The sequence below is a fragment of the Phoxinus phoxinus genome (assembly GCF_949152265.1).
Source record: "Phoxinus phoxinus genome assembly, chromosome: 10".
Classification (NCBI taxonomy): Eukaryota; Metazoa; Chordata; class Actinopteri; order Cypriniformes; family Leuciscidae; genus Phoxinus; species Phoxinus phoxinus.
The window spans coordinates 1137501-1152464 of record NC_136885.1 but is presented as its reverse complement, the minus strand read 5'-3'; the positions used below and the strand labels follow the sequence as shown (position 1 = coordinate 1152464).

General features: G+C 39.2%; 1 protein-coding gene across 1 annotated transcript in view; it reads right to left on the bottom strand.

Moving 5' to 3' along the window:
• Positions 1 to 1074: 1074 nt before the first annotated feature.
• The window catches only part of sri (sorcin), a 16615-nt gene continuing 2725 nt past the window's right edge, over positions 1075 to 14964 (bottom strand). Inside the window, exons 2-8 of the mRNA XM_079627000.1 lie at positions 10544 to 10618; positions 4527 to 4596; positions 4398 to 4441; positions 4172 to 4319; positions 2666 to 2779; positions 2347 to 2405; positions 1075 to 1759 (exon numbers count right to left, since the gene is read on the bottom strand). Coding sequence (XP_079483126.1) covers positions 1733 to 1759; positions 2347 to 2405; positions 2666 to 2779; positions 4172 to 4319; positions 4398 to 4441; positions 4527 to 4596; positions 10544 to 10618 — 537 coding nt within the window. The 3' untranslated portion in view covers positions 1075 to 1732. The remainder of the gene's footprint in view (positions 1760 to 2346; positions 2406 to 2665; positions 2780 to 4171; positions 4320 to 4397; positions 4442 to 4526; positions 4597 to 10543; positions 10619 to 14964) is intronic.

Sequence of the window (14964 nt, the reverse complement as noted above, 5' to 3'; positions counted from 1 at the left end):
AAAATCACTTTTTATCACATCTCTGATTGTGTTCGTGTGACAGAAGAGTGTCGTAGGCCTACACCTCGGATGGCTTGAGAGTGAACTAACCCTTTAATAGTCTTTAATATGGTTCTTAAGATGAAAACACTCTTGTCTCTGTTTATTAGGAGATCTTTCAGAGATTGACGCACACATCATCATGTAAAATGAGTTTTACTCTACTATTTGCCAAGAAAGCTATTGTTCTGCATTGCAAAACTAAACAATTATTAAATATTAACCCATTTATTATTTAAAATATCTATATACTGGAATTAATGTAAGGTATAACTTTATGTTTTAGATATTAATTTCTGTATTTCTGAACATGTAAACTAGATGACATGGCAGCATGTATTTTTCCCCTTTTTCTGTCGTTTGTTTCTCGTCTTTGTTGTAAATTTTTTTATAAATGATCTTCATAAAAACGTTTGTCTTGTTGAACTCACTCAGTGAGGTTATACCAGCTCAATTACATTGAGTAGATTTTAATATATTCCCTTTACTCAAAACGCATAAAATAACATTTCATTAGAATATTTCCTCTCGCAAAGCATTCTGGGAGCCACAGATCCACAGCCCAGTTTCAGGTAATGCAAGAGAAGTCATGACTGCGCTTGTAGTCCAGACACATACATTACAGACCATATGAGCAACATCATGTGTGTGTGTGTGTGTGTGTCTCTCCCGCTGAAGATCTCCTTTCCTTCTGATAAACACTGAAAATTATCCAGTTCACACAGATACACGGAAACGACACACGTTTTCTGTTAGAACGGTGTCGTGTTAGCGGCCCCTCAGTTAGTGTGTGTGTGTGTGTTAATGTGTTTGTGGTGTGTGTGTGTCTGTGGTGCGTGTGTGTGTGTGTCTGTGGTGCGTGTGTGTCTGTGGTGTGTGTGTGTCTGTGGTGTGTGTGTGTCTGTGGTGTGTGTGTGTGTCTGTGGTGCGTGTGTGTCTGTGGTGTACTAGTTTTCCGCTTCACACACACTGCACACACCTTGTCCCTCAAACTCCCACCACCAAACACCCACACACACACACACACCACTCAACTTCACAGTACAATCAGACTCTTTTATTTGCATTTAATTTTTGAAATGTTGCAAAGGCCAAAGTGTGACCAGTGTTAGAAATGCACATAACTCATATTAATACACAGGAATAATCTGATTAACATTCATATCTGTGTGGTCAAGCTGTGTGTACAGCAACTAGAGAGAAGGCGGCGTCGTGAAGCTGTTATCAGTGAACATGTTCATAAATCTCACACACACCTCGTGCAGAGCAAGCAGAGACATGATAATATAACACTTCTGCATGACATGTCCATTAGCAGCACTGGCAGCGGCGCGTGGCCGTCCTCACACTGTTCATAACTGGCCATGTCAAAATATGACTTTCAAACAAATGCACTGGAAGAACATGAACATGCGGACAGAAGCTCGTCATGGCACTGGACTGGCGTTCACATACACATATACTGTAGGATACATGATAAATGAGTGCATAGATTGAAAATATCATTGGTTATATCATTGGTTTAGAGGCACTACTTAATTAGTTCCTATGCAAACAAAATTGTTATATAATGATTATATGGTAATTAGTACAATGTTGTAAAATGTATGACATGTCAGTCGATTGTTTAAAAATGCATATTATAAAAAGGAATCCTTTTCTTGGATCTAAGCATGAATCCAGAAGCTTCTCCTCAGATGCTCATGGTGCACTGGATGAACTGAGAGACACACACACACACACACACACAGAGACACACACACACACACACACACACACACAGAGACACACACACACACACAGAGACATACACACACACACACACACACACAGAGACACACACACACACACACACACACAGAGACACACACACACACACAGAGACACACACACACACACAGAGACACACACACACACACAGAGACACACACACACACACAGAGACACACACACACACATTAATATCATCTAATAACCAGAGAATATTTACATTAGTTAATTAGCCTCAGGAAAAAATACCAAAAAGCATCATTTCAACATCGATCACAAATGCCTGAACTTATGAAATCAATATGACATCAACACTAGAAACCCAGAGCACTGTGGTCTTCTTCAGAGGTTATAGAACTATATAGATATCATCATCATTATTACAACAGCCTTTCTTGCAAATCTTCTGTTTTATTTCAACTGTCAACAAGTTTATTTACATTACAAAACATTAATTTACTTAAAAACACATCCTCTCGTCCTGAAGACAGTTTCCTGCATGATATTAATATGATCTGTGATGTTTTTAATACTTACATCATCGTATTGGAATGAGGCGACTCCCTGTTGAGCCTGATCCCGCTTCCTGAACGCATCTGATCATGGGACAGTTTCAGTCAACACATTACTACTGACCACGGTATAGAGCCGTAATGTCTCTGCTTTACACTCATCCATGCATCACACCGGTCAAGGGTTCGAACATTTAAACTATAGGAAGTGTGTATGATGTAGGCTCGCGGTTCAGAGACATCACGTATGTGGAACAGGCATAATTCACCCTATATTTTACTAAATGGAAATCAAATTTAATTCTGTCAACAACAAAACAATGCGTTAGATTCTCCATACGTACCAGTCAAGCTCCTGAGTTTGACACAGCAAGCCACATAATCATCGAAGGAGATCTTCCCATTAGAGCTGTAGCGCTTAATGATGGAGTTAGTGGCCTGAGGACTCAGCCTGTAGCCTGAACACACACACACACACACACACACACACACACACACTGATCAGCATCATCAAGTCCAACTGCATCAACACTGGTTTTGTCCCTGGTTTGCGTCAGCGAGAAGCAGAAATATATTCTGTGCACTCGTTTATCCGCAGCGCTGCCACAGAAAGAGGATCTAGCATTGTATTTAACAATTTGGTAGATTATGTATTCAGAGATCACAACTTCATTACTCTTCAACTAAAGCACTGACTCACTCATAAAGACTTCACATGTTTCATTACTGGATGAATCAGTGTTTTTGAATGAATCTCTTGAGTGAATGACTCAATGACTCACTCATAAAGACTTCACTTGTTTCATTACTGGATGAATCAGTGTTTATGAACGAATCTCTTGAGTGAATGACTCAATGACTCACTCATAAAGACTTCACATGTTTCATTACTGGATGAATCAGTGTTTATGAACGAATCTCTTGAGTGAATGACTCAATGACTCACTCATAAAGACTTCACATGTTTCATTACTGGATGAATCAGTGTTTATGAACGAATCTCTTGAGTGAATGACTCAATGACTCACTCATAAAGACTTCACTTGTTTCATTACTGGATGAATCAGTGTTTTTGAATGAATCTCTTGAATGAATGACTCAATGACTCACTCATAAAGACTTCACTTGTTTCATTACTGGATGAATCAGTGTTTATGAACGAATCTCTTGAGTGAATGACTCAATGACTCACTCATAAAGACTTCACATGTTTCATTACTGGATGAATCAGTGTTTATGAACAAATCTCTTGAGTGAATGACTCAATGACTCACTCATAAAGACTTCACATGTTTCATTACTGGATGAATCAGTGTTTATGAACAAATCTCTTGAGTGAATGACTCAATGACTCACTCATAAAGACTTCACTTGTTTCATTACTGGATGAATCAGTGTTTATGAACGAATCTCTTGAGTGAATGACTCAATGACTCACTCATAAAGACTTCACATGTTTCATTACTGGATGAATCAGTGTTTATGAACGAATCTCTTGAATAACCATCGTTGTCTCCACCTACTGGTGTAACAATGTAATTCATACAATCGTTTTTTTAAGTGTCGAATTACTTTTTGCTGTATTTTGTCTATTGCTACCACAAGTTAATTTAATATTATATGACTTGTATTGTAATATATTAGTATGTTTTGGAGCATGCATTATAATCCTTTTCTTTCTCTCGTTTTTTCCCTCTTCTTTTGTGTAACTCGCTCAGACAGAAAGGAAGGCTTTTGTTTAATTTAATTTGGATTTCTTGGTGGATGTGTTGAAACAAACACTGTATTGTCTGTGTTCTAGTCACTCTGATTGGAAACACCAGTAAAGAGAGTAGGTGTGTGAGAGTCACCCATAGAGCCGATGGCCTGGGTCATCTCCTGCGGGTCCACGGTGCCGCTCATGTCCCGGTCGATGCTCATGAAGTGCTGCTTCCAGCCGCTCAGGACCGCCCACAGCTCCTTGAACTCCGCGAAGCCCATGGCACAGGACATGTCTCTCTGAGGAACAGCTCAGTTAGGGAAAGCAGTCAGCACGCACAGTACAGTCATGCGAGTCAGAAGCGTTCAGAAGGATACGTCAAGCATGCTGATCATCAGCCGGCACGTCTCGATGTTGAACGCTGCAACACAACACACAACTGATGAATCTGCACACCGTCAGGTCACGGCTACTGTGCATTCTGCTGAATAAAGATGAAGTCTTACGTCTGTATCCTCCGGAGAAGTTGGCCTGGGTCAAACACGCCTGCAGCTCTTCTGCAGATATCTGGCCATCCTACACACACATCACAATGCTGAGGACATTTACATTTACAAGTACATAATCAGGGACGCACCGATATGAAAACTTTGGTGGATACAGATAATTCTTTATTTTTGAAAGCCGATAACCAATATATTGGCCGATAAATCTAAATCCAAATTGTTATATAATTTTTCAGAGCCTGATTAACAAAAACAAAAGTCTCTCGTCCCAAACACACAATTATGATGTTCTCATGATGATGTTATGTAGCCGATATGACAGAACATGTTGCACTGACTGTATTTTCCTTTTCAAAGTGATTTTCAATCATATTTCAAGCAGTTAATAACCATCATCGCATCTGAAGAGTCTCAGCCGGAGGAAATCATACATTATTTATCAGCTTTAATATATCGGCCAAATCTTCGTATCGGACCGATAACGATAACATTAACCCTCTGGGGTCGGCAAATGCGCCGGCGCGTTTTGCTCGTTTTTTTTTTACATAGCAAAATATATTTAAAATACCATTTTTTGTCATACAGACTTAAGAAATATGAAAAAATAAGCTGTTAAATGTCTACTTTTTTATGTGTCCACTTACAATCGAAATAAAACATTGTGCTTTTGTAAAATAAAGAAAGTAAACAGGGAGTGCTTTCTGCCTCTCCGTCTCCGTGAACTTTTTTTCTAAAGCACGTCTCTAAACTCAAACAAATCTCAGCGAATACTATTCACTCAGACATGAGCTATATATCTCTATAATCATTTAAGTGTGTAGTTTTAAATTATCTAGTTCAAAACTAAAACAAATATTCGCTGTTTATGTAATCTATATAAAAAGAGCGAGTTCTCATTTCAGCTCATTATACCTCCTTATCTTTTAATGTGACCACGCCCACGGAGAGCGCGCGCTATTCAAACGTTATTCTTATATGCTTTGTTGTAATCGCGATATGGAATAGTGTCTGTAAACCGCAAAAAGACTGTTTAAATATGAATCGCGTTTGTGTGTGTAATAAATGAACGGCATATATGCGCGCTGTTGCTAACGTTACTAGTTGTGGATCGACTATAAAGTTTTTACTGTAAAACAGACATCAAATAAGCTTTTGTTAGCCAGTTTCTGCTCATATGTTAAATATATAGTATGTTTTGTCAAAACTAAACTCATAAACTAAGATGTTATAGTGTTTGTTCCAATGTAACGTTAGGCTATATCAAACTAATGAATTCTTAACTTTGAAATATGTATGATACTTTTAAAAAAAGAAAGATTACACTTGAAATATTGTTAAAATTGTAATCGTTGTTGATTTACAGGTGAACACTTTTTAATAAAATAGCAAAAAAAAATATTTATAAGGTAGATCTTTATAGGTCAATATAAGCCTTCTCATTAAATTATTTATTATTGTTTTTTATTAGTGACACATTTGGGCAGAGGATGTATTCCAAAACTTTCAGAAAATACAGTATGAGAATTAACTGCACAATTACTAGAAATGTTTACCTTGGATATCATATAATTTGCATGTATAAAAAAAATTGTGAAAAACAAATCCAGGTTTCCAGGTATGACTATGTACTAAAAATGTGCTTTTGACTTTAATTTATATATATATATATATATATATATATATATATATATATATATATATATATATATATATTTATTGTGTCCTCACATTCTTTCTTGTGTGACACACACGAGCGTTCGAATGAAACGCTCATTATGCGGGGTCATTATGCGGGGTCATTATGCAGGGTCATTATGCGGGTCATTGTCTTCTCAGGTGTGAACCACTCACTATACATGATGGTGTTGGATCGTGTACATGCATGTTGCTCACATATTATGGTAGCCCTGTGTGTGATAAATAGAGTGTAATTTACACCTTTGCCATTAATATGTTTATAAGCAACTGGAAAAAGCACAAATGTCAGAACATCTCAAGGACCCCAAAAACACCTTAGACCCCCGAGGGTTAATGATGATCATATATCGGGCGTATCGGATATGGTGGCCGATATATCGTGCGTCCCAATTAGGGGTGCACAATATATCAAATCAATTTCGTTATCGCGATATCACATTGACCGATATTATATCGAAAGTCTTGCGATAATTTTGCGATATTTAGTTTATGACGCGTCCGACATGCACCTCTCGCAAAATACACGTCGCTTGGTAGCGTTGCATTTCCCCGACTCATGTCCTGGTTCTCCTCCTCCATAAACAACACGCAGTCAAGGAGAGGGTTAGCTTTTCATCTACAGATTTCCCACAGCGGTCAGGAAGAAGACACTTTGTTTCTCTCAATATGACTCGTTGCTACTCGCTCCAAAGCTAATCGCCGTCACTCTCTCACTTCTCCCTCGATCTACCACACAGTCCCCACACACACAAACACACACACTTGCCGGCTCGACACACACACACCAGTGCACAAGTATAAACATCAGGCCTGGCCGCTTCATGTGTTTCTCAGATCGGACAGCTCTCTGATTTATCAAAACGACTCCATGTACACCTGGTCACATAAATGTGTTTATGCAAAACGTATATAAATCCGATCTTCAATTCCCGCTATATGCAGATTTAATGAGTTCACGTCACCGAAAGCAACAGTTATGAGCTGCACTTTATTGATCGTCAGCTAAAGTTTCGAAATCAAAGACCGCAATAAGAGAGAGCGGCAACAGCCCTGGTCAGATCATTTAGTTTCTTTACTTTTAATGAAGATGACTGTGTGTTGAGCGTCCGAGACTTACTCTCACTGTGATTTGCGATAGTTTGCACGTTGGCTTGATGAATCGATGCTCAGCTGCGGTGATGCGGCTGCAGTAGCGTCCTCATATCTGGCTATAACACGACATATAGCCTAGAACACGCTCTCACATGCTACATTCTTAGCATTTTTGTTTGGAGTCAAATGTACATGTGGTTTCAACAACCAGAGGCATTTACACTTGTCCAGATTCGTCTGGATTGCGGCCCAGACCTCCAGAAGTGGTTTGAGCGATCGGAATTGAAATATCGAAATTAATATCGATATCGCAATATCACATTTTGTCAATATCGTGCACCTTTAGTCCCAATACATAATATCAGGGTTCTCAAGTCTAACGCATTGGCCGTGAGACACACGCAATTCAACCAGTTCACACGCTCACACGCCACACCGTGTATTTCTCACGCTGAAAAAGCAATGCCAACCAAGTTGTCCTGTAAACTTTATATATAACGTTGTATACAAGGCGCAGACACACAAAGTGAAGTTTCCTGCCGCCCGCACGTATTTCGGCCAGATTGCGTTCGTTACTAGGCAACATGGATGCACGAAGTCGCGAACACACGGAAGTTGACGGAACATTCTCGGCTACCGTACGTTCGTTACTAGGTAACCAACAACATCGCACGAACACACGTGATGGAGAAGGTAAGTTGGAAGAAAGCTTGTGTAACATTTTTAGCCTAGAACATTTAATATATAGCCCATATACATTATTATTGATGCAGTCAAAAGCTCTACAACTACTTTGCAACCTGGCCAGAAGCTTTGGCTCAGTTTGGCTAGCTTACGTTATCTGAAACTAAGGGAAATGTTGAGGAAGGAGTGAATGTATTTCATTCAAGCTGGCAGTTATAAAACCTCTTATTAAGAAACCACAATTAGATCCAAATAACCTAGCAAATTACAGACCCATTTCAAATCTTCCATTTATGTCTAAAATACTAGAAAAAGTTGTGTCCGCTCAATTGTGCTCTTTCTTGCAAGAAAACGATATCTATGAAAAATTTCAGTCAGGATTCAGGCCACATCATAGCACAGAAACTGCGCTGGTTAAAATTACAAATGATTTACTTTTAGCTTCTGACCAAGGCTGTATCTCAATACTAGTTTTACTCGATCTTAGTGCTGCGTTTGACACTATAGATCATAAAATACTCTTAGATCGACTTCAAAATTACACTGGTGTTCAGGGACAGGCATTAAGCTGGTTTAGATCGTACCTATCAGACCGTTACCATTTTGTCCATTTAAATGGGGAAAAATCAAAGATAACGTCAGTAAATTATGGAGTGCCGCAGGGATCTGTATTAGGCCCCCTGCTATTCTCAATTTATATGCTGCCACTTGGTAATATTATAAGAAAACATGGAATAAGTTTCCACTGTTATGCTGATGACACTCAATTATATATTTCATCTAGACCAGATGATAACACTAAATTATCTAAAATGACAGAGTGTGTTAAAGATATAAAATATTGGATGACGTGTAATTTTCTTCTATTAAATTCAGATAAAACGGAGGTATTACTGATTGGTCCAAAAAACTGGCCACAAAACCTCTTACAATACAACCTTAATCTAGATGGACGTCCTGTTACTTTATCCTCTGGGTGTTATACTAGACCGCAACTTGTCTTTTGAAAATCATATTTCAAATGTCACAAGAACAGCCTTTTTCCACCTTAGAAACATTGCTAAGCTACGTAATATGCTATGAGTTTCTGATGCAGAAAAGTTAGTTCATGCATTCATGACCTCGAGACTAGATTACTGTAATGCTTTATTAGCTGGTTGTCCTGCATCCTCCGTAAACAAGCTACAGTTAGTCCAAAATGCAGCCGCTAGAGTTCTTACTAGGTCAAGAAAATATGATCATATAACACCAATTTTATCATCTCTACACTGGTTACCTATTAAGTTCCGTATCAATTACAAAATATTGTTACTGACTTATAAAGCCCTAAATGGTTTAGCTCCTGTGTATTTAAGAGATCTTCTTTCGCCATATATTCCATCGCGCTCTTTAAGATCGCTAAATTCGAGGCTTCTGGTCGTACCTAGGATATCTAAGTCCACTAAAGGAGGGAGGGCGTTTTCACATCTAGCTCCTAAACTCTGGAATAGCCTTCCTGATATTGTCCGAGGCTCAGACTCGCTCTCCCAGTTTAAAACTAGATTAAAGACGCATCTCTTTAGCCAAGCATTCACATGATGCATCTCATACCTTTTATACTACAGTTAAATCAGATCAAATGCATTCATATTATGAACAGCAGCTACGCTAATTATTTCCCATCTGCCTTTTTTGTTGTTATCTCGGGACGCCTGTCCCGAGATAACTCAAATAGAGTTCGTCAGCTCCAGTTATGTATCCAGCCTCTCATGGAGACTTCAGATGCCCCAACGCCTGTGATGAGACGACTCGACGCCTGTGAAGAGACGACCCAACGCCGGCGATATGTTATGCCCTAAATTTCATGATTAACTAACTGTATTTTTGTATGTACATTTTTGAAATGCATTTTCTGTAAAGCTGCTTTGAAACAATATGTATTGTGAAAAGCGCTATACAAATAAACTTGAATTGAATTGAATTGAATGTATTTCTTCATTTTATTTTAAATTGTATATTATACTGTATTAATAGTCTTTCTAGTTACATTAAGCCAAGGCTACATGTATTAAAGCAGAGTGCTCTGGTTAATATTTTATATCCTGTCAAAATAAGCTGGAGTGTGTACTCTTGTACGTACACACACACACACACACAATGCAAAAATATTTGTTTTTTTCCAAACAGTTTGGAGCAATTTGTTATATTTTTGTCATTTTTGTATATTTGTAATTTTGAATATAACATTAAAGAGTATATTTGATGTGATAAATTGCTCTGTCATTTATCAGATTTACCAATTATTAAAATTTCTATTTGTGCTGGTTAATTATGAACAATGGGTAAAATTGAGGGGTGGGGGCGGGGCTCCATTAGGGCTCCTCCCCTAACCGCATGTGATCTCACTCCAAGCCTTTGATAAAACTTGAGAACCCTGATAATATTCATATTGGAAGTACAGGCGCTGTTCAGCAGAAGGAAATGAGGAGTAGGTCATCATGTAATGGATTTTGCTGTGAGAAAGTTTTGCACATCACTGTCCAGCAACACCTGGAGGCTCTTACCTGCCCGGCGACCGTGGTGAAGTATCCGTACAGGGGATCCTGCTGCTGCTGCTGCGCGGGGAATCCTCCGGGAAACTGCGGGACAGAGACGTTACTCAGGAGACGTTACACAGGAGGCTTTAGGCTATAGCTGTACCTCAGTGTATTATAGTGCTTTATAAAACACTACACAATAATAATAAAAATTAAAGCTGCAAGCAGCCTTACAGGGGCCAAGCCTTCCAATTGTCCCATGAGTTCAAAAAGTAGTTAAAAATACTTTGCTTTCAAAACCTTAAAAGAAACTTTAATAACCAAAGTATTCTTAAGTCACAGAACAATTAGAAGCAACTTTTCCACCACTTAAGGCCACAGTCCTTCTTGCGGTCTGTTCATGTGGCACACAGGATTCGAACCCACAAACGGAACGGTTTAGGATTCATGACACGTGGTTTAGCAACTTGCGCCACTCAGAGGACGTAAACTACAAAGCTGCATAGGAGAGGCTTCAGTGTAAGAATAAGCACACAAAATCATGTTAACGAGACTAGCATGCTAAGCTAGCTTAATGCTAATGAAGCTTATGGTTATCCTGATAGCTGAAGAACCACATTAGAAAGAATGGGATCTGGTTAGCATGCTAACCAATTATTATGCTAAGCTAACTAGCATAAGGCAACAAACACAGGCTAAGTCAACTTCAGAGATGAATATCTCGGGAACGGTGGCAACTATCAAAAATCTGTTCAGTCATTTCTGTGCGGCTTGGTCTAAAGATCATCTGATCTAATTTCGGACAAAATTGAACAAGATTTGAACAAGGAGTTGCGAAAAAAATGTTTTTTCATTTGCTCCAATATGGCGGACAGTCACATCGTTGGAATCGGCATAAGCCAAGGAACATAATGACATAAATCAATCAAAATTTGAACAATGTTTTCAAAAGTTATACGCGTTTTTGCAAAATACCTTATATCTCTGGAACACTAGGTGGCGCTGTGTTCAATGTTCTCATGTACCTTCAGGACATTGTGTCGATGATCCATACTAAATTTTGTGAAGATATGTCAAATTGTTTAAAAGTTATTGCAAATTATGACAAAATTCTAAATGACGGACACGTGGTACCTCCCATCCTGACAAAATTGGCATCCTCGGATTCGGCATGACCCAAGGCATCCATAGATATCACATTTATGATTTTCTCACAAACTGTACAAAAGTTATTGGCCAAAATATCAATTTTCCATATCTCATGACCTGTAGGTGGCGCTGTTATCGAATTTGGCATGGACCCTGAGATCATGGTTTCGATGAAGCATACCAATTTTAGTTTTGATTGATCAAACTTTGGCCGAGATAGAGCCTCTGAACCAATATTGGGTCGACCTTGTTAAGTTTGCAACACCATAACTTTTGATCAAAGATGAATAAAAAAAAATCTGTTCAGTCATTTGTGTGCGGTTCAGTCCAAAGATCATCTGAGCCAAGTTTCGTAAGAATTGAACAAAGTTTGAATGAGGAGTAACAAAAAAACGTAACACTGTACTTTTCAAAATGGCCACTACTGTAATGGGCGGAGTCTTAATGTACGATATTGATTGCAATCACCATAATGAGTGGATTCAGGTGTACTAAGATTTTAGGTGTACTTTCTAGATCAAAGGGTTCAAAAGTTAAAACTATTTAAATGTTCAATTTTTGAACTGGTGGTGGCGCTATAGAGTTGGACTTAGAGTCTCAAAAATTGGTCCAATTACTATTCATTTCCATCACTACAAGTGTACCAAATTTCATCATTTTCCTACTTACGGTTCATAGGGCTGCCATAGACTTACAGAGGAGGAAGAAGAAGAATAATAAGAAGAAAACTAACGGATACAATAGGGTCTATCCCCTTTGGGGCTTGGCCCCTAATAATAATAACAACATATCCAGTGTAGATGATTGCTTTTTTAACATCATTAATGGATGCCGTTTTATTGGGAGATGACTTTACCCGATAAACACTTAACTCCCACTATTAAATTACTGTCCAGCACTTTATTTCCACTTTTCAAAAATAATTTTTGAACAGAGCTGATGATGGGAAAGGAGAACAATGAGTTTCACACTCGTCTAAAGCTGACGTCACTCCTCTCTCTCCACACACTGATCCTGTTACAGACAGGTTTCTTCTGTCAATCACACACTGGTGGGCGGAGCTGTCTGTCTGTCAATCACACACCGGTTGGCAGAGCTGTCTGTGTGTCAATCACACACCGGTGGGCGGAGCTGTCTGTCTGTCAATCACACACTGGTGGGCGGAGCTGTCTGTCTGTCAATCACACACTGGTGGGCGGAGCTGTCTGTCTGTCAATCACACACTGGTGGGCGGAGCTGTCTGTCTGTCAATCACACACCGGTTGGCGGAGCTGTCTGTCTGTCAATCACACACCGGTGGGCAGAGCTGTCTGTCTGTCAATCACACACTGGTGGGCGGAGCTGTCTGTCTGTCAATCAAACACTGGTGGGCAGAGCTGTCTGTCTGTCAATTACACACCGGTGGGCAGAGCTGTCTGTCTGTCAATCACACACCGGTGGGCGGAGCTGTCTGTCTGTCAATCACACACTGGTAGGCGGAGCTGTCTGTCTGTCAATCACACACTGGTAGGCAGAGCTGTCTGTCTGTCAATCACACACTGGTAGGCGGAGCTGTCTGTCTGTCAATCACACACTGGTAGGCAGAGCTGTCTGTCTGTCAATCACACACTGGTAGGCGGAGCTGTCTGTCTGTCAATTACACACTGGTAGGCAGAGCTGTCTGTCAATCACACACCGGTGGGCAGAGCTGTCTGTCTGTCAATCAAACACTGGTGGGCAGAGCTGTCTGTCTGTCAATCACACACCGGTGGGCAGAGCTGTCTGTCTGTCAATCAAACACTGGTGGGCAGAGCTGTCTGTCTGTCAATCACACACTGGTGGGCGGAGCTGTCTGTCTGTCAATCACACACTGGTGGGCGGAGCTAGTGTAAACCTCTGACAACACGCCGGTGTTACAACTGGGGATCATGTTAACTGGGGACGCGCGCGTGCACGCAGACAGTTTTACCTGGATTTCCAGCAGATGTTAAACGGTGACAGATTCGTCACAGCAAAATTTTCACTGAGCAGATTTAAAAGCTTTCCACGTTATTGTTCAATGTTTGTATCATATTAGGGCTCTGTTGTTTACTCTGCGCTGTCCCGCTGTATGTTTCAGACGCACTGAAGGGAAGTTGTAATGCGTTTTAATTTCGCGACACACCACACCCATATTATTTTGTTACATTCGTTTCAATAAAATTCGTATCTGATGATGACAACTGTAACTATTGACAATGTGTGTTTGCGTGTGTATTCGCAGATTGTTGTTCTGATGCCAATTTGTGGCTTAATTTAAATTGAGCAGCAATACTGCTGTGGTTAAAGGGACATGTCAAGCATTTATTTATTTATTATTTATTTTAATGTTGCTGAGGAATGAGTTAAAGCATAAAGCAAACAGTACACTCCATAAATGTTCCTAAAGAGTGGTGAAAAAGTATAAGCCATCGCTTATGGATCCAGTGAATCACCCACAGCATTTATTTAGGGATGTTCAACAAACATATTCATTAGCTAATAGGTATGAAAGCAACAATAACAAAATAAAAATAGGCAAATACATGTGTATGCATGCAGGACAGCTGTATTTGCCAACCGTGAAGGTCTGACCACACAGTCCCACCATCCACATTCTGAACATTCAATCTCAGGAAGGAAGAACAAACTACAGAATAACATGTTAATGAAGAACAGTTACGTGTTTTGCACTGTATATGTATACGGTTTTATTACCCATGGCCAGTTTGGCCTTCATACCTACGCTTCTCTCCATCTAATCATGTCATATGAGTAAATAAATGTCACAGTTGTATTTCCTTTTTATAGTAAGAACAATTACACCATTACCCTTCATTGTGAAACTTCCACATCTCCTCTTTATATTATACTGTTCCTCTCTTGAGCTATTATATTGGTTATGTTTAACCAATGATATTATAACCAATTATATTGGTTATGTAAAATAAAGTTTTTGATTTGTGTAACTTTAATTGCATAAATTTGCGGTGGCAGTATATGTCCTAACAACAACGACACCAGTTACAATAATAACACTTAATTTAATAAAGACCTTTTAATCTGTTCCTAACGGTTAGCAGACGACAACACTGAAAGCACATGATGTGATGAATAACAAAGAGAATATGTTAATGAGATTCATGGTACCAGTCAAATGAAAAGAACTGGCATAAGTCAAATTTATATTACATAAAAAGAGGACCAACACTACATTTTATTTATAAAACTGATATACCAATGTGTCATATTTCTGTTGTTAAAGAGGTCAGCAAAAAAGTACACAAAGCCTTTCCTATTGT